Source organism: Gadus chalcogrammus, chromosome 13 (genome assembly GCF_026213295.1).
Source record: "Gadus chalcogrammus isolate NIFS_2021 chromosome 13, NIFS_Gcha_1.0, whole genome shotgun sequence".
In the NCBI taxonomy this organism is placed as follows: Eukaryota; Metazoa; Chordata; class Actinopteri; order Gadiformes; family Gadidae; genus Gadus; species Gadus chalcogrammus.
The window spans coordinates 13,014,296-13,035,158 of record NC_079424.1 but is presented as its reverse complement, the minus strand read 5'-3'; the positions used below and the strand labels follow the sequence as shown (position 1 = coordinate 13,035,158).

Here is a 20,863-nt window from a genome sequence, read left to right as displayed (position 1 = left end):
CATGGAGGAGAAAGGGATTGTTGCCCGCGAATGTCTCCGGCTTGAGCCCCGCTTCCCACTGCCGAGGGACCACCGCCTCGGCGCTGCCCGCTGCAGGAGGCGATGGTGCCTAAGCGCTGACTGCTGCTGAGGCTGTGTGCGTCTCGCCATTGCGATACATGCACTGTAAACAGAGCGCATGCTGGTAAAATTGCCGCAAGCTGCTCAGGGCCACACACCCCACCTGACCCGCCTCTCTCCTCCTTGCATTAAAGCTACAGACACCGAAACAGCGCGTTTGGGGAAAGCTCAATGTGCGACTGGCTCGTAGTGGCTGTAATTCTGCACCACGGCTGAATTTCGGGAACGTCTTCAAATACTGTGTTGAGGGCCCACTAATAACTTTATTAAGGCATCCATAAAGTAGCATGCCATGGGACCTTTAAATTGGTTCATTCTCTATACGTTAGCTTGAAGTTGACTACGTCACCCAGTGTTTCCACTAGAAGAAATTGGTGCCGGTCAGGGGTGGACTGGCCATCTGGCATACCGGGCATCGTCCTGGTGGGCCGTTGACCCAATGTGGGCCGGTCCGGTCCGCTATGTTTTCTTTTTTCCTCTCTCTAAATTCCCTCCAATTGGGCCGGCCAATGGGCTACAGAGAGCTAGCAGTGTGTTGCCAGCATCAACGCATATTATTGGTCTATGTTTGTCATTGTCAATCAATCATGGGCTGACTGGCTCAGAGAGCCCTGACAGTGCTTTCAATCACAACACAAACCAGGGTGGGCGGGACCTCATGGCATGGGCCGGAGTCGCGGGAGCCGGTACGGAGCTGAAAACGCCCGGGTGGTGCTGAAAAACGGCGACTTAAGCCTCTGGCGATGGAAGTTAAATGTTCAAAATTGACAGACCTATTTGGTGCCGGGGTCCACACCCCAGCAGGTGCTGATGCGCCAGGAGACGAGCGAGTGGAGGCATATATGTTAAGTAACGTTAGCCTGGGGCTAGCTAGGCTACATTTTGAGACATGTCCAAAACAAAGTAGAAAACGTTTTTACATTGAATGTGATGTGACCTAATTAACTGCATACTTGTGACAACATATTAGCCCAGAGTTGAAGGGCTGTGACTGTTGGTAGTTGTGGTTGATTTTGTTTAAATAGGCCGAATTGTGATATTATGGGTTATTATTGTTCAGATGATTTGGCTAAACGCAGTCTCTTGTTGCCATAGCAACAGTAAACATTGACATGGACTAATGAGCTGTAAATAGAGATGCAGAATCAAGCTGTATTGTAAATACAGATGTGACACTTTGAATTTTAGCACAAAATACAAGTAAACCTATTGGAAATAATTAGTTTAATTTGCAATATTTGCCATTGAATTCATTGTAATCTTTCAATTCATTTATTGTTTACTGAGGTGATGACTATTTCGAGAGGAATGCAATATGTGTATGTTTAAAGGTTTATGTGAAGAAACTATATGTGTGATAAAATGACAATTGGTTATTCATAAATGTCACTTTATATTCTCTGCTACCATCATCTCCTGTCAAACAGGTTTTCCTGACCTGCTAGAAGTTCTTCTATGACGCGAGAGAGAGAGAGAGAGAGAGAGAGAGAGAGAGAGAGAGAGGAGAGAGAGGAGAGAGAGAGAGAGAGGAGAGAGAGAGACAGAGAGAGAGAGAGGGAGAGAGAGAGAGAGAGAGAGATAGGAGAGAGACGAGAGAGAGCGAGATGAGAGAGAGAGAGAGAGAGAGAGAGAGAGAGAGAGAGAGAGCTTCTCTTGACTGTGAGTTTATTATGCAACTTGTTTTGCCTCAGATTGAAACAAAAGGTTTGATTATGATTATTTCCTGGTTGAAGATTTTCACATTGATTTTAATTTCAAACATTTGCATATCTTTTAAGTTAAATTAACAGTTATGCAGGTAGGCCGAATTACAGGTCTGAATAGATATGCATTCTCATATACATGTATGTGCACATGTATACATACATGTGCACATACACGTGTATGAGAATATGAGAAAAAAAATTCAATTCTATATTTATGGTTTCATAATGACTGGGTCACCGTTAAAACAAATTGGTTTCAGCTCTAATGCTGTTACTGTCTGTAATATGTTTCTATTTAGATTATTTGTCAGGAGATTTTGTTATTATTGTCCGAGTCTGGTTTTAACTAATGCTGGGCTTGCACCAAACGATTTTCACAGTCACAGACTAATAACTGCAAGAGAGGATTTAGCGTTGGATCATGTGTGATATTTAACAAGGGTTTTGTAGTAGATATGACGGTTGGAGATGCAGCAACCACAGGATATCTGCCAACTTCCTGTTCGGGTTTCACACCTTTCCTGTCAGCATCACAAGAAACACAAACTTGAAAAACAAAAAACGGTACTATTATTCGGATATACAGGGTTCTTCCCGTTCGTCTCGTCCCACCCCTAGTGCTAATAATGCAGGGTTGCCAACAGTCACGCCCCTGGCGTGACTGTTGACGCTTTCACCAGTCACGAGAATTGAGAATGAATTGGGGGGAAGGAACTTTGGCTTTGACTCCCTCAAGAACATGAACCACGACATGGAGGAGAAAGGGATTGTTGGCGGCGAATGTCTCCCGCTTGAGCCCCGCTGAGGGACCACCGCCGGAGGCGGAGGTGCATAAGCGCTGCCCGGCAAAGATCCCTTTCTCCTCCTTGTCGTGGTTCATGGTCTTGAGGGAGTCAAAGCCAAAGTTCCTTCCCCCCAATTCATTCTCAACCTTGGCTGAGATAACCCCCAATACGAGTCTCGTTGTAGAAATACCAGAGACGAGAGTCCGACGTGATGCGCCATCACACCAACAGCAGAACGGTTATCCAAATAACAAGGAAGTGTACAACACTTGCGTTACAGTCCTGGAGCTCTATATCTAAATAATATCATATAATACATAGATATCTATATCATATAACATATTGTGTGCGCCTCCAGACGATATTATGAATCACAAACGACTTTGTCGGGTTCTGCGACGTCTCTGGTTCTTCCACTTTCACATCAACCTGAAGTCGACTGAACCGCGCGCTGCCTGCTGCCGGCTGCCCGCTGCCGGGCGATGGTGCCTCGCGGCAACCGGCGGCATGTCGCAGTTCATGTACTTCAGCGAGTCAAACCAAAGTTCCTTTCCCCCAATTCCTTCTCAACCATGGCTCAGATAACCCCCACGACAGTCTCGTTGTGGAAATACAAGACACGTCAAAGAACCGACAAGAAACACTTGCGTTACAGTGTGTGTATTCACACACACACACACATGTGGCGCTCGCACGGTCGTGTCTCATTGGCGGGCCAACGTCTCTGGGCGGGCCAGGCAGAGTAAGGGGAGGAGCTGAGATTCCTCATGACGTCATGAGCACAGATTTCCAAATCAGCGCGCTTGAGCCTCCGTTTTTTCAAAGGCGAGCAGAACAGCTAGTGCTCGTTTTACACCAAACGCAAGTTTTAGCCACTGGGGGACCATAGGCAGGCTAGGGGAACTCATATTTATGTTAGAAAACCTCATAAATTGAGATTTTCATGTCATGGGACCTTTAACATAAAACAAAAATATGGTTACGTAAATAAAATATACAAACGAACAGAGCTTCGTCTCCCCGCCACCTTATATCGATTGAGTCTACAACGTTCTCAAAGATTCAGCCAATGAGAGGTAGCAATGGTGTTGCCATGGCACCTGGGTAAACAAATGACAAGGTGGTACCGTCGAATTTGCGCGCTTTCTCTGTCTGACGTATCTTGGGTCATACCATTCGACGTGGGGCCACTAATATATCCCCCTACATTTCCGAAAATAGACTTGACCTCCATCTGTTTATTGGATAAACGCATTTCCCAATCCCATGAGCCTTTTCTCCATTCTACGTCAATTCAAGAACAAACAAAGAAATTAAACTGCAGTTCGTATTGTAGCGACCCTGGGATTGTAATGTTATTCTTGTGTGTTATTCTTGTTATTGGGTCAGCTGGGGGGGGGCCTTGGAGGAACAGGAGGGTGGGGGCCTGCACGCGAGTGAGACCGTGTTGCCGGGGTAACCGGGGTTTTTTTGGGTCCGTTTTAGAGCAGTTGTTTTCTATGTTGTTACAATGTTACGGGTTTGAGTGACCTGGTTTTTGGTCCATTAAAACTACCTTCAACTAATGACTCGACATGATTATGTCACCGGCGAGGTCGTTACATTGGTGTCTGAAGTGAAACTATTTTATTTTTATTTTTATTTATTTTTTCTCTGTCCTGCTGTGCTCGGCGAGTAGGCTGAAGTTGCGATCGCCGTTAGCTCCGTTTTTGTTGTGGCTTGTTCTCTGCAACAATAATGCTTCCTGCGGACTGTCGGGTGAAGATAGAGATGGACGACTACGGCGAGGGGGCATGTGGAGAAGCCTCGGAGTCTCTGGTGAGGGGTAGAACCCAACGGGAACCGGCCGCCGTGGAAAAAGATGATTTTTCACGCATAGTTCGCAGCGCCGACTGCCCGTGGCCACCACAAGACGGCGACAGACATGGCGGCGCCTTTCTTACATCAAGCCCGGTGTCCATCAAGACGCCTAGATACACCGGTAAGGCTGACTGGGAAGCTTTCCACGCGCAATTTGAACTTTTAGCCGATGCTGCCGGATGGTCAGTGAAGGTCAAAGCGCTGCAGCTTGCAATGTGTCTGGCGGACGACGCATTGTCTTGTTTGTTGCTGCTTAGCCCAGAGGACAGGGGGGACTATGTTGCCCTAGTGGGGGCACTAAGGAGGCGTTTTGGACTATGTGTTAAGCCGGGGCTAATGCGCTCAGAACTCTGTAATAGGCGCAGGAAGCCTGGGGAGACGCTGCGGGCCCTGGCCAACGATATCGAGAGCCTGTCTCGGCGAGCATACGCCCACATGCCGCCAGCCGTGCAGAGCGAACTCGCTCGGGATCAGTTTCTCCAGGCCCTTTCCCCTACAGAACTACGCATTCAGACCCAGCTAGCCCACCCGCAGACTTTGCAAGAGGCCTTGGAGATGGCCATAGAGAGGGAGCTGGTGTGGGCTGGAGCAATCGACGGTCATCCTGCTCCTCAGCCGATGGTGAGATCGGCGAGGGAGAGGAGTGAGGACTCACAGAAGCCAGCCTGGGTGGACGAGCTCACTGAACTCGTCCGCGCTGTCTCTATGCAGGCGGACCGCCGCCCCCCGTCTCGTCGAGAGCAGAGGGTCTGCTGGGGCTGCGGGCAGCCTGGCCACCTTGTCAGAGAGTGCCCTACAACTGTGAGAGCCCAGGGAAACGGGTCAGGGTCCGCGTAATTGGGGAGACGCGAGGCCCTGCTCCCTTACCCCCGCCGTCGTCGTCTGGAGGAGCCCATCATCACAGCCGGGGGGGCGGGGCTCCACCCCCCCCAGAAGCAGACGACAACATCCTGGAGCCTGTTGTCGTGGTGGGGCGGACCTGGGCGGGGGACTTTTGTCATGTTCCTGTCACTGTTGAGGGGGTGGCCTGTTTGGCTTTAGTCGATACGGGGTCTACTGTGACCCTGGTGAGGCCAGACATTTTGCCGACCTGGACGGTACTCCAACCTACAACCGTGCAGCTCCGCACAGTCACGGGGGAGAGGGCTCCCATGAAAGGGAAGGGGTTGTTGTCCATCTGCGTAGGGGGAAAGACTGTCCTCCACCCAGTGTGGGTAGCAGCTGTGCAGGACCCCTGTATCCTAGGGTTGGACTTCCTGCGGTGCACTGGCTGCCAGCTGGACCTTGAGAGGGGGGCGATTGGCTTCCAAGGAGGGCCCACAGTCTATATGGCCCCGCCAAACACCTCCTACATCCGGCCCCCACCGACAACAGCTCAGATGGAACAGTCACACGTCACCGGCCCCCTTCACCCCCTTGCAAAGACCTTCCAACCACCCTGTCTTCCCGATCCCTGTCCATTGTCTCAGTCCTCCTCCTGCAACCCTTCCCCCTCCCTCCCACCCCCTTGTGTCAATGTTTCGGCTCCTACAGACTACTCCCTTGCCACCCCAGCACCCCACCCCATGAGCCTGGGCCCCTTCCCCTGCCCTGCCCAGCTTCCTCAGACAGGTGAGGAGACTGTGCTGTCGACTGTGCGGGCAATTTGGCAGGGGCACTGTGATGGACTAGACCCTCAACAGCAGGAGCAGCTGTGGCTACTACTGGCAGAGTTTAAGGACAGCTTTGCCTTGAACGAGAGCGATGTGGGTCAGACGCACCTGGTGCAGCATGAGATCGACACTGGGGATGCCAGGCCCATCAGAATGCGCCCGCGTCGCCTGCCCTTGGCCCGCCAGGAGGCTGCGGACCAGGCGCTGTGGGAGATGCAGCAGGCAGGCCTCATAGAGCCCTCAGATAGTCCCTGGGCAGCAGCCGTGGTGATGGTGCCTAAGAAGGGGGGTAAGTGGAGATTCTGTGTCGACTACAGGCCACTTAACGCAGTGACGAAGAAGGACTCCTACCCCATCCCGCGCATTGATGAGGCCTTAGATGTCGTAGCTGGGTCGTCCTGGTTCTCCTCACTCGATCTCCGCTCTGGCTACTTCCAGTGCCCTCTCGCCCCTGACGCCAGACCCAAGACTGCATTCTGCACTAGCAGAGGACTGTGGCAGTTTCGGGTCCTCCCTTTCGGCCTCTGCAATGCACCTGCGACCTTCGAGAGGCTGATGGACAGAGTGCTCGCCGGCATCCCCCGGCAGCAGTGTATCGTCTACCTGGATGATATACTGGCACACGGGGGCTCCTTCGAGACAGCACTTGCCTCGCTGCGTCAGGTTCTGGAGAGAGTAGCTGCGGCGGGCTTGAAGCTCCATCCTGATAAGTGCCATTTCCTGAGGAGAGAGGTAACTTTCCTTGGGCACAGGGTGGGGGAAGAAGGCATTAGCACCATGGAGGACAAAGTGCAAGCTGTCCAGGACTGGCCCACCCCCACTGACACCAGACAGCTGAAAAGCTTCCTCGGACTGGCGTCTTACTACAGACGCTTTGTGAGGGGCTTCTCCTGTGTGGCCGCTCCCCTGTTCCGCCTGCTACAGAAGGACAGGGAGTTTGTGTGGGCAGAGGATTGCCAGTCTGCTTTCGAGACACTCAAGGGAGCTCTCACCAAAGCCCCGGTGCTCTCCCCTCCTGACCCTGCCCTGCCCTTCATCCTGGACACGGACGCTAGTAACGTTGGCAATGGCGCCGTGCTGGCACAGGAGGGGCCGGAAGGGGAGCGGGTGGTGGCGTACTACAGCAGGACATTTAACAAAGCGGAACGCCGCTACTGCGTCACTCGCCGCGAGCTGCTGGCCATCGTTAGAGCTGTACGCCACTTCAAATATTACCTCTGTGGCCGTCACTTCACTGTAAGGACCGACCACTCCGCGCTCCAGTGGCTCATGTCTTTCAAGGAGCCAGAAGGGCAGGTCGCACGGTGGATCGAGGAGCTGCAGTCCTACAGCTTCAGTGTGGTGCACAGGGCAGGGGTACGCCATGCTAATGCAGACGCCCTCTCCCGACGCCCCTGCAGTCAGGATGGCTGCCGCAACTGTGAAAGGAGGGAGAGCCGCGAGAAGGAGCTGTGCAGCCAGGAGGAGGGATGTTCTGCGGTGGAGGTGGCGTCCCCAATCTGCTGTGAGCTCCGGGAGGTCGACACCGCAGGATGGAGACGGCAGCAGGAGGAGGATGCAGACCTTCGACCAGTGCTCCAGTGGTTGGACCAACAGCGGCGGCCCCCATGGGAAGAAGTGGCCGTTCTCTCCCTGGTCACCAAGGGACTGTGGGCTAAGTTCGAGGCCCTGCGACTGTGGGATGGCGTGCTTCAGCGGGCCTGGAAGGAACCCGCCACCGGAGAGGTGAGGTGGCAGGTGGTGGTGCCTCACTCTCTGCGTGGGGAAGTGCTTCAAGCGGTCCATGGTGCCGTGGGCTCAGGTCACTTTGGGGTGACAAAGACCCTGCGTCGCCTCCGCCTTGGCTTCTACTGGGGGCAGCACAAGAGGGACGTCGAGGACTTCTGTCGCCGCTGTGATGGCTGCACAGCCCGCAAAGGCCCCACGGAAAGGTCCCATGCCCAGCTACAGCAGTTCCCTGTGGGGTTCCCTATGGAGAGGGTTGGGGTGGATGTGGTGGGCCCGCTACCCTGCACAGAGAGGGGGAACAAGTATGTCCTCACGGCCATGGACTATTTTACCAAGTGGCCGGAGGCGTACGCTCTGCCTGACCAGGGGGCGGAGACCATAGCGGACGCTTTGGTCGGGGGGATGATTAGCCGTTTTGGGGCAGCGGAGTCTATCCACAGTGACCAGGGGAGAAATTTTGAATCCCGTGTCTTTGCGGCTTTATGTAGCAGGCTGGACATGCAGAAGAGCCGTACTACCCCCCTGCACCCACAGAGTGACGGCTTGGTGGAGCGATTTCATCGCTGTATGGAGCAGCAGCTGGCCATTGTCTCGGCTGAGCATCAGCGGGACTGGGACAATCATCTGCCTCTGGTGTTAATGGCATACAGGTCAGCTGTCCAGGAGTCGACGTCCTGCACGCCTGCTCTGCTGATGTTGGGCAGGGAGCTTCGCACCCCAGCTGACCTGGCGTTTGGCCGGCCGCCCGATTCTCCCCCTGTTCCTCCCGGCCCAGAGTATGCCAGGAGACTCCAGGACCGCCTGGAGACGGCTCACTCCTTCGCCAGGGGACAGCTGCTGAGCGCAGGGGTGAGGCAGAAAAGGAACTATGATGTGCGTTCCCGTGGCAGGCACTTTGAGGCTGGGGAGCTGGTCTGGACCTACAGCCCGCAAAGAAAGAAGGGAAGATGCCCAAAGCTCGATAGCGAGTGGATCGGGCCATGCAGGGTCCTTGAGAGGATGGGGGAGGTGGTGTACAGGGTCCAGCTACCACCTCGGGGAAGGAGGGTGGCTCTCCACAGAGACCGGTTGGCCCCTTATCGAGGCACCGCCACACCTCAACCTACTCCAGCGAGCCCTACAGCTCCCCGCACCGGTGCGAATGGGCCCCGGACACGCACACCTCAGTGTTCTGGCCCTGGGTCCCCACCTTACCCTATCCTTGTCTCCCCTCCCTGTCGATCACCACAGTCAGCAACTTGGCCCCCAACCCCGCCCCTCCCTTTCCCCCTGCTCGCCCCCGGGCCTGACACTCGTGGGCCCCTCTCGCCCCCAGGCGCTTCTCCCCAGCCCCCCGTGGCCCCAACGCGGCCTCGTAGGGAGAGGAGAGCGCCGGGTCGCTTCCGAGACTTTGTTTGTTCCCTCGAGGACGAGGAACTTTGAAGGGGGGAGGCAATGTAGCGACCCTGGGATTGTAATGTTATTCTTGTGTGTTATTCTTGTTATTGGGTCAGCTGGGGGGGGGCCTTGGAGGAACAGGAGGGTGGGGGCCTGCACGCGAGTGAGACCGTGTTGCCGGGGTAACCGGGGTTTTTTTGGGTCCGTTTTAGAGCAGTTGTTTTCTATGTTGTTACAATGTTACGGGTTTGAGTGACCTGGTTTTTGGTCCATTAAAACTACCTTCAACTAATGACTCGACATGATTATGTCACCGGCGAGGTCGTTACAGTATTTTTTATTTATGACCATGAAAGTTCTGTAATGCCTGAATTATGAAGAATTAAATGTAAAGTAAAATAAAAATTATAAAAATAAAACCATGAATGACATATAGAGAGTAAGCAAGTGGTATAAATATTGGTGGGACGTTTGCCTATACAAAATAGTATATCTTGTCGATTTTCACAGGGGGTAGAGCCTAGCCCAGGGTAGGCCTATATCTTGGAATACTTGAGAATCGGGCGAGTGGCACTTTTAAATTCCCCAGATGATTCAAGGTGGCCCAGATTGTACATTTTGAAAAAGCGTTTCCATTCTTTAACTTTTTTTCATAGATGAGGCTTTATACTAAACGAGGACTATTTTGTATAAAACATTTTTTTAGGGTTAAGGGTCGTCCAAAAAATTAGCCGCTCACACTAATATTGTAGAGTCTCACTCCAGCCAAAGTCCCAAAGTTGGCAACCCTGATAATGTAGTGGGCTGGTCTGGAGAGAAAATGCCAGGGCTGAATTTTTCTCCCAGTCCACCCCTGGTGCCGGTCATGTGATCGGGAAGGTTTCACCGGTGAAATTGGAAAAAAAATGGGTCGGATATTGTCTGTGTTTATTGCGCTTAAAAAAATTGATAGGCAGGCTATATAAAGAAGAAGAAGAAGTGTGTGATCATATTTTGAGTCGCCATGGTTGTTAAATACCGGTACTCCGCAAAGCTTGCCGCCGTTTAGTTCATAAACCTACGGTAGTCTATAGCGATCAATTTCAGCGAGTGCACGAAATGTAACAACTTTTTTCAACCCTTCAACACATTTATTTTATCACACAGGCTACGCTACAATCAAAACCCTCATTGTTTGACATGAATTGGCTAAACAAATGACCACTGTAGCATATTTAAACACAATTCAAATGAACACATTCAAAAGTATTGCTGCTCAATTTAAAAGGTTGAATCTCCTTCGTGACTGAATGTTTGTGTACAGCGCGCATGCTGTATGCGCTTAGGGTTGATGCGCTCCACTTTTTTCCGTGAAGGAACCAGCGCCTTGAATATTCTGCATGAAACTAACCATTATGGGAGTTGGCACAGTGCTGTGGTTGACCCCTGAAGTCTCCGCTGTTTATTGGCTGAGGGGGGAGCCAATAGGCTCCAGATTAATTTCCCTAGCCCGGTATAGAGGATTGTGTTGATAGCATTGGTTCAGCAATCTTAAAACAGCAAGCTGCCATGTCCCATCTCTGCAGTTATATTGTACTGAAATGTATATTTCTTTAAGCCTAGAATGTAGGTTTTGTTTTTAGAGTCAGGGGGGACGAGCATTGGTGTAGCAAATACAAAAAAAATTAAAACATATTAACAAGGTTCAATGGGAAATAAAGGCACTGGAGAGAACAGCTTCTGGTGTTCTGGACAAAGAGACAGCAAACAAAGCTGAAGTGGAAGCTTGTGAGAATGCTAATAAACATAACGGACGAATAGGCCTCAGTTGAGTCTGAACTTGATCGCAGGAAAGAGGAATTTACAAAAAAGAATTCCAACTCAGAAGCCGAGGTTCCATTCTCTAGATAAGCAGAACAATTTAAGTAGAAAAGGGTGTGTCTTCATTCAAACGGATTCAGAAATGGCCAAGAAACTGTGTGGTGTGGCGGCCCCTAAAGCAGAGGCGGTATAGGTCTCCCAAGCCTGCAGAGGGCCCTAAGCCAAAGGAGGCCAAGGCAGAGGCCCCTAAACCGGAGGAGGCCAAGAGAGAGGCACCTCAATAATAATGAAGATGCAAGGAGTATAGGCGCATCTCAGAAAAACAGTTTGTAAGCTAGCCAGAGAGAGAAAAAAGAGACCGAACCGACTCGGGTGCTGGAATAACTATACTCTGTTTGGCCTAATTGCTCCTCATGTACTGGATGTAACAATACTTAATAAAACATTACTAATTACATTTCATGTCATTTAATAAATGCTATTGTTTTTGTGTCCTGTGTTTCAACGCTATATTATTATATTATTATATTATTATCTATTTTAAGTCTTTAAATAGCCTGAATGTGTCACAAAGGCCAAAGAGAATGTGCTGGTGATAAGGATTGTATGTCACACAGGATTGCATGTGCGTTTACTTCCCTCACATGCACTTAAGAGCACACACACCACTTTTTGGCCACTAAAATTAGCATTTTCATTTTTTTCAGGGGAGATGAAGGATCCAAAATTGGCAATTTAGTTTCCAGGGTTTTGGGGACGGATGAAATGTGGGAAAGGCAAGTCACAACTCAGATATTTTCTTATCCGAAAATCAGAGCATTTACTGGTGTTGCCAAATTTGCCGGATAATCACTAGCAAAGAGAAACACTTAATCTGTTGTCAATGGCTGCAAGGAACACACACACACACACACACACACACTTTTTGGCCACTAAAATTACCCTTTTAAAATGTAAAATGTTCTTTAAAATTTCGTTAAAAAGATTGTAATAAAATGGAAAATTTCACAACCATTCCAACTTAACACATTATTATCACTATCATTTGGTTTAACTGCTTTATACCCAACAGGGGGGAAAATAACATGAAATGTGAACTATTTTTCATAAATACCATATATTAAGATTTACCAAGATTTAGCATTTTCCACATCAGCAAGAAGAAAAACATCTTCATGTTTTCACCTTAACAAAAGGAAACGAATATTGTTCTGCCATACACCAACAATACTGTAAGATGCAGATGCATACACCACTTGCAACCACAGAGGTAATAAATACCCTGCAGAGTGCAGGTTTAACTGGTTAGCCTGTGTTCAACTTGGATTATGCAAATTTCAGGAGAGAAGTAAAGGCCTTTTTATGGTCCCACGTTCCCGCAACGCAATGACCACACAGACGTGAACGTATATGCATCTGCGTCGTGTTTTAGTTAGCGGACTAATCACAGCCCTTGCTGCAGCGTCGCCTCGACGGAAGGTTACAATTTTTGGGAGGCGCACGTCGTCCAGCCCTTGCAGTGTACGCAAGGAGGGTCCGCAAGGACGTAAGGGGTCCGTAACCCCCTTGCGTTGCGTGATCTCTGAACTATAAAGAGCCCTTAAGATCCAGGCTTTTGGGGTCCTGGATGAAATGTGTGAAGGTCAAGTCACACCTCAGATTTTTCTTATCCGAGAGTCAGAGCATTTACTGGTAGTGCCACACTTGCCGGAAAATCCCTGGCAGAGAGAAGCACTTAACCTGTAGTCAATGCCTGCATGGAGCGTGCAAGGAAAACACACACACACACACACAGCTGTTTCTCATCAGCTACATGAACCATTAAAAATAGTCTCGGTGTGAAAGAATAAGAGAGCATGGTATCGGCACTTGGGTGATAGCCGGAAATGTCCATGCTCTGAGTGGTATATGTTGGCTTGGGATATCCACAGCGCAACATAATATGCCACCGCCTCCATATATATGTACGTTTGGTTTTTATGCACACTGTAAATTGCCTGTGTACCAAGAGGTTGCTTAGTTACTGGGAATGAGTCATATTATGTTAATTTAATGTCAATGTATTGGATCCATTGGATTGTACTCTAATAGAGATGGAGATAGTCCGCTTCCTGTCAGCTCTTAAATGAAACCCATAGTATCTTCAGACGAAATGTAGAGCAAGCTATCTGGTTCCCATGGTGCCGATGTTCTGTTTTGTTTGGTTGTTTTTGTTTTACCCAACAATTCATGAGGGATTTAGCGGTCTACTACTCTTCAATTTTCCCACAGTAAAAGAAACGCGACCAGACATTCTCTCTCCCAAAAAGCTCAGGGAACAAGGTTCTATAGCTATTTTTGGACATGTCATGCACTGCACTAAACCATTATCTGATCATTATCTAACCCTGGAAAAAAGTTATTCATTACTTGCTCACGATCTTTGTTTAATTTAATTAAAGAATGTCATTAAAGTTGTATGAAAACCTAAAATGAGTGGGTACATACTGTGTACAAACTGTTGTATGCTGTAGAGGGGTATTAAAAAAGTAACAAAAGCAAACTGTATTGGCTTTGGACGTCGATCTATTATCAATTAGTGGCCCATTGATTCATCAGTTATCATTACTCAGCATTGCAATATAAATGCATGTCGATACATTTTATGGTGTGTTACAAGTGGGTAGTCAGGGTAAATGTTGGGCTTATGCATTTGGCCAGACTTCATATTTTAGCCACAAACTGACCATGCAAGGACAATCACATCTCATCAGCAGACAAAGAGCATCAATTACTTAGAGAACCCAAGACCTAAGCTAGGATGTTATTTTTCTGCGATGCACAAACATGATAAAAGCTGGACCTCCATTGTACACTGTGTCCTAGCCACAGGGGGACCATTGCGTTTCTTAATGACGAATGAATATAATTATAAGAACTAAATGAGGAAATGGAAATATTACTGAATTATAACTTAATAAAGGCTCGTAATCATCATCAGCATGAAGGGGTTACCGCGGATGGCACTTGACAGTCCCTGTACAATAGAGACTTGTCTGTATATTTTCCACCAGGAAGATATGAAATAATACAGTGAAAAAATGTTTTATAAAAGTTTATAACAATGGTTAATAAGGTCCTGTAGGCAAGATTCAAGTGTTCAGTTCACAATCCTGCCTGTCAATCATGTGAACGCAACATTTCTTAATGAGGTAGAAACGTAGGTAATGAGGGAGCACATTTGGCAGGAGGAAGCAGAGAGGGGGGAGACATTTATTTGGGTTGTTCATTTTCCAAATCTTTATCCACATTTCTGCTCCCCCTCTTTACGACCTTTAAATAGTACCTACAGCACCTTTATACTTAGGGCCTTTAGAAGACACTTTAATCCAAAGCGACTCTACGCCTGCCAATACATGCAAAGCATGTTGAAAAGAAAAAAAAATACAATAGGTATTTTATTGCTTTGCAATTGTTTATCATTTGATAAAAAACATAATTTTGGTTTTAGAAAGCTTTTTCTTACCTTGTGGCAGATCTCTGACTTTACCTCCCTTAGGGCCCGGTCTGAAAACACACAGCCACATTTCTGGAGGTAGCAAAACCTAGAGGTAAAAGTTATAACTTGATTAATAATAATAACTAGAAAATGCATTTCCTGCAGAAAATGCGGTGAGTGCAGAATTAGGCCTACAAAAAAAATAAAGTGAAGGAATTTGAACAAAAGTCTAAATGGAGTAAACAATGTAAACATGCACACCATTTAAGAAAGTGTAAATGGTTGAAAACAAATAAAGTGACAGCTGAATGAAAAGCGCAAAGCATTGCTAAAAATGTAGAACTCTAAAATGAATATTGAACTGAAAAATCTGAAAGGTCAAATGTATTGCACTGCTGGTGTGTGTGTGTGTGTGTGTGTGTGTGTGTGTGTGTGTGTGTGTGTGTGTGTGTGTGTGTGTGTGTGTGTGTGTGTGTGTGTGTGTGTGTGTGCATGCGCGCGCGTGCGCTTGCGCGTGTGTCTTTAAGACAATAGCAAGCCGTGCGTGATTAAAAGTAGCCCAATAGAGCGGGAAAAACAGCCCAATCTGGCAACACTGCCTGAACATCCTCCAAAAGTAGCCCAATCTGGCAGGAAAAACTGCCCAATCTGGCAACACTGCTGAACGTCCTCACGCTCCAGCGTCAACGTAAATCCATGAGACCAACTGAAAAGAAAGCCGGTATGAAACTAAAACTGTGATTTTGAATAAAGTTTAAATTATATAGAAATTCTGTTTGGATATTATTCAAGTGTGTAGATTTGTTAAATGGTTTGAACAAAGGTAAACGGTTGAACAAAAATGATTGAGTTATGATGTCTTAAGAAGTAGGAGTGTCAGAATGGGCAGACGTCTTCAATGAAAACAGCTGAAAACTAAGCCGTTATGAAACTAAAACTGTGATTCTGAAGAAAGTTTAAATGATATCGAAATTCTGTTATTATTGAATCGATATTATTGAAGATACAAGTGTGTAGATTTGTATAATGGTTTGAACGATGATAAACGGTTGAAAATTGATTTAGTTACGCCTTAAACAGTTTGACGTATGGGAGGACGGCTGTCCCATGTTAAAAAAAAGATAGTATTTTAAGAGTAGAATATCTAAAAAAGTACTGCGTATAACATTTAAAGAATCTGAAAAGAAGCGCACAATTCCAAGCTAGAACCGTCAAATTGCAAACTCATATCCGGTAGGTGCGCGATAGCTGTTTTGACAGTGTAATGTAGAAATGAGAGCACTACGCCTATAAGAAATGGTACTCTAGGGATAATGAAGTGCACTCAATGTAAGTGCACTTACGTTAGTGCGTGATTTCAGACACAGCATTCGATTTGTAGATAGCCATTCAAATATTATTCAAATATTCCGGTAGCACTTTGACTACCATCCAGCGTGAGGATATGTAATCCATGAACCCCCCAGCCAGTTAATGGTTTTAATAATTAAGCAGTTATATGTTCAAATGAATCCAAAGCACATCAAATAGATCTACCTACTGATAATAACGTGTTGGTTATTCAGTAAATATGAATAGAACGGGTAGCCATGTTTTTCCTTTTTTAGCTATCCATCCCCCAGATGGCAGTGTAGCACCTGTGTGATTATATCACACAGGTGATATAATCCGTCATATTTATTCAAAACCTTTCACAATGCTCAAACCAGCTTCTGCTTTGTGATTATTGCAAGTAGGCCTACTCTCATAATACGGAAATGTGTGGTCAGAAACGTTTCGTCTGCATTGAGGCGTTGGGAACGTTGGGAGCGACCTGATGAGTGGATCCGAAAGCCACTGACGTGATACTGTTGTTTTGCTATTCTGCATTATTAAAAGAACACATTTGTTTTTTGAATCCAACTGAACCACTTTAGAAATAAAAATGGAAAAAACTATCAGCTGATTAAAGGTCCCAGGGCATGCTACTTTATGGATGCTTTTATATAGGTGCTAGTGGGCCCCTAATACAGTACTTGAAGGCGTTTAAGAAATTCAGCCTTGGTGCAGGATTACAGCCACTACGAGCCAGTCCCCCAATGAGCTTTCCACAAAAGTGCCGTGTTTTAGAGGCAGGTCAAGGTGGAGGGTGGGGGTGTGGCCCTGAGCAGCTTGGGGCCACGGTATCATACGCTCGTGTTTATAGTGGATGTATCACAATGGCGAGGCCCACACAGCTTTTGGCCTTGTTTGGTAAATATCTAGAACACTCCGGGTGCTCCGGCGGGAGTCCTGGAGCTCAATATCTAAATAATATCATATTATACATAGATATCTATATCATATAATATATATTATCACAGCCAAAGCCAAAGTTCCTTTCCCCCAAATTCCTTCTCAACCATGGCTGAGATAATCCTCCACTTCCACATCAATCGAGCTGAATAGACTGAACCATGACATGGAGGAGAAAGGGATTGTTGCCCACGATTGTCTCCCGGCGGAGCACTGCTGCCCGCTGCCGAGGCACCAACGCCCCACGGCGGTGGGGCCTCGCGGCGGTGGTGCCTCAGCAGCGGACAGCGGGGCTCCAACGGTGGTGCCTCGCGGCACCACCGCCATTTTTCAAAGGCGCAGCAGGATACCTAGTGCTCGTTTTATACCAAACGCCATTTCTAGGTACTGGGGGACCATAGGCAGGCTAGGGGAACTCATATTAATGTTAGAAAACCTCATAAAGGGATTTTCATGCCAGCGGACCTTTAAAACTTGATTCAGCAGAAGTCGTCTCCACCTGCTTTCTGTGAATGTACATTGTTTCTTTATGTTTTTCTTGACCTAATATAAGGATATTCGTTTGGAAACGTAACAGCTATATTCAAAGCTTGAAATGATGTATTTGGGCCAGCTCTACTAGATGGAACATATATAATTGAGAATATATTCCACAAACATTCAAATGTATGTATTTTTTCCTCAATCTTCACTGACCTGTGTTTGCCGCTCATCTCCAGGCCCACCACGGGACAAATGAACATGGCACAGTGCATGTCCTCGTAACGGTCTCCTTTAGAGATTCTACCTTCGCCTTCCCATTCCGGGTTATCTGTGAAATTCAGCTCCTGGATATCCTGATGAATACAAGGGGTATAGATATAAGGAAACCTCTAGGATTTGGTAAATGGTACATATTTTTTAACAAGCTATGCTTTAAACATTACCTTCATCCCACGGATGTGAGAAACAATGTCTGCGTGTGGTCTCTCAGCGGTTTTATCAAGAAGATACTCAATGACAGCATCTTTGTTGTAGAGCCTACAGGAAAGTCAATTATTATGTTTAAAAAATATATGTTACTTTTTGGGCATGCCCAATAAGATTCATTTTGATTCATTATTGATTCATTTTGTCATGATATTGATACATTCTTCTCAGGAAAGGAAAAACCTAGAGTGGTGTTACCTTCCCAGTTCACACGTGATGATGGGCCGTTTGAGTTTCTCCTGGGTCAGGGCGCAATATTTCCATTTGGCAAATAGTTCTGCATTCTTGTCCACCTGGCCAGGCAAGGTACATAGAAGTATTAACTTACACATTCATTTTCAGCGTATGTTACCCGGAAGCTAAATGGAAGGGTTAACAGTTTGTCAAAAAAATACAACTAGCATAACGTAAGTTGTATTGTTATTATATTGTATAGCAATGCTAGCCTTAGTGATAATGTTATAGCCTAAGTGATAATGCCATAATTAGTAACATCACATGCAAAGCTTAATATTCAAAAATGTTAGCAAGATGAATATACAACAGAACCCAAATTAACTTAGTTAAAGTAACGTTAGTTTGTCATGACCTAGCTTAGCATTAGCTAGCATCACTCCACAATCTACGTAACCTCATAACTATAACATAATAACGAGCACCTTTTCCACTTTCTTCGGGCCTTTCACCAATTCGTGTCTTTTAGGGATAGTGCCACCATCACATCCCATTTTGAAAAGGTTATTGTTGACCGGTAAGGGTTAGTTTGTTGATAAAGAGAAGAACTCCAGTCAAGCAGGAAGTCCAGAGTTAGTAAACAAACAAGAAATGCGTACAGCTCGGAAATAGGTTAAATTATTTCTGTATCGCCCCCTGGTGGCTGCATTTCCTACCTCCTTTCCTATGGTGTCATTTCAGGATGTTGCCACTGTGCGGAGGCATCCCCATAAGACAAGAAGGACAGCTCATCAATATAATTTTATCACACTTAGGTTGCCTTAACAAATACAGAAACTAAGAACATGAACAATGACATGCTGTTTGAAATTGTAATATCTATATAGTTGCGTCTTTAATTAAATGTAATTTGTGGGAAATGTCAAACCAATGTCCCTTAGATAATCTTTTTCCAACATGTTTTTCCGAAATGTTTAAGTTTATTGCATTTAATATTTATTAAAACCATAAAACATACACATACAAGCTCATACATTCTCAAACCTTTCAAAAAGGTAAGTGACATTACAAAGTTCATGGCTTTCCTAGCCTATGTCGGAGTGGTCTGAAGATGAACCTTTCCTTGGAAGATAGCAGCAATGCGTTCTAATGAGATCTGTTTCCTGTGCCTCACGGTCTGCAGATTAGTTTACCATCGACGTCCCTGTCAAAGAGCGACCATTAGTTTGGGGAATGGCACCTCAATGGAGACCTCTGTTGCGGCCTGACTAACACTCTACACAGAAAACATGTTGAAACTGAACGTCTATCAACCATTCGGGATAAAAAAAATATGAATTTCCATTGTTTCCTCTGGTCACAACACATTGCTGTTATATGCAACAATTTTGATGGACGACTTTAGCCATGCACACATTGCTCCTTTGTGTTGCCATTCGTTCGATTATGTCTTCCTGTAATTTATAAATTGTATTATGCGTCTTATTGAATTTCCCCCCTTTCTCACACAGAGCTTAATGTTTAGTATGGATTTTCATTAGAACAAATGGAGTGGTAGTTGTGTTAGTAAACTTTGTTTGAGAAAGTGCTTCTGATGATCTGAGATATGGCTCACAAGATCACACAGAGATAACAGGCCTTCCAATACGGAAAAACAAGAGGGCCACCAATGTATTCTATGTATTCCTGCTTTGTCAGAGAAAGTGCAATTATGTTGCCATTTTTTTGTTAATCTATTTTTACATTTGTGACAAAAAATCAGCATTCACTGTATATTGTGTAAACCATGGTACAATATAAAAGGAAATGTTAATAACGTGTGATGAGCCAGCACAAACCTTTTCAAAAGGTACCCTATTATGGTGACATCACACCTGTTAGTATCCCTCCAGATGTATGATTGGCTGAGTAGGCTGGGTACACTGGATACATCCAGGTGACTCTCCCACATCACACCTGGTGGTAAAATAGAACCCCTCTAATTAGTATAATATAAAAAGTCGATGGAAATCATTGAAAATAAACAATAACCGGTTGATGTAAGCCTATGGCTAGCTTCACTTCCTTGTTGCTATTTCCCGATCTTCTTGCTGTGTTTGATGTCTGTGGTTTGACCTTCTTCGGACCTTCCAACCAATCGTTTTCCACCACACATTGTAAATGCTTTGGGGTTTTCCCGCAGGATCTTTTATTTTTTAGAACCTTAAGCACAAAAATCACCATGTGTGTATATTAATGTCAGCCAATAATCAACAGCATCTGAACCTTTTGCACCACCGCCTGTAACCAAGTCTTACAAGGTTTAGATTATGGAGAAAATGTACTTTCCCCATTCCAAAATACTGTAGACTTCATCCATCTTAAATTAAAGTTCTTATTGTAGGCCAAAAAAAGGTTGGGTGAATTTGACTTCAATTTAACCTATAATCAAATTAACTTTCAAGCCACCAACAGCAACAGTATGTTGAACACACTGTTCAACTCTCTACCAAAGAAGCTACAACTTGGGATTTCAATGCCGTGTGGACCAAAGCTTTAGATTCTTTGGTTCCTCTATATCTAAGGTATTACCTATTACCATTGTTTTACTCAAGCCATTCTGCATGTTAAAGAACTCATGTAATGAGCAGCCAGGGGTCAGGTGTGCCAATCGTTCCAGCAGGCTACAGATCTGTAATAAGCATTTTTTCTATCAATAGTTTAAATCAAAGAAATCAAAAGTATTTGTATGTGTGATGCACTTGATGCAAACATTGGTGATCACAATACTTCTGGCAGGAACCAGAAGTAAAAAATGTTAAGGTAAAAACAAATCTACCTTAAAAATGTCTCCTCATATGCGGAAAGTTTGACCACAGTCTCTGGTCTTCAAGCCTGGTTCTTCACACAAGATCGGAAGAAGCATTGCAGTGTATTCAAAACAGTGCTGACCACTGGTTA

General features: G+C 46.2%; 1 protein-coding gene across 1 annotated transcript in view; it reads right to left on the bottom strand.

The window, feature by feature from the left end:
• rtf2 (replication termination factor 2) overlaps positions 1-18,575 on the bottom strand; it is a 42,959-nt gene extending 24,384 nt beyond the window's left edge. Inside the window, exons 1-5 of the mRNA XM_056606757.1 lie at positions 18,409-18,575; positions 17,948-18,042; positions 17,707-17,800; positions 17,477-17,616; positions 14,534-14,612 (exon numbers count right to left, since the gene is read on the bottom strand). Coding sequence (XP_056462732.1) covers positions 14,534-14,612; positions 17,477-17,616; positions 17,707-17,800; positions 17,948-18,042; positions 18,409-18,477 — 477 coding nt within the window. The 5' untranslated portion in view covers positions 18,478-18,575. The remainder of the gene's footprint in view (positions 1-14,533; positions 14,613-17,476; positions 17,617-17,706; positions 17,801-17,947; positions 18,043-18,408) is intronic.
• Between the last annotated feature and the right edge of the window lie 2,288 nt (positions 18,576-20,863).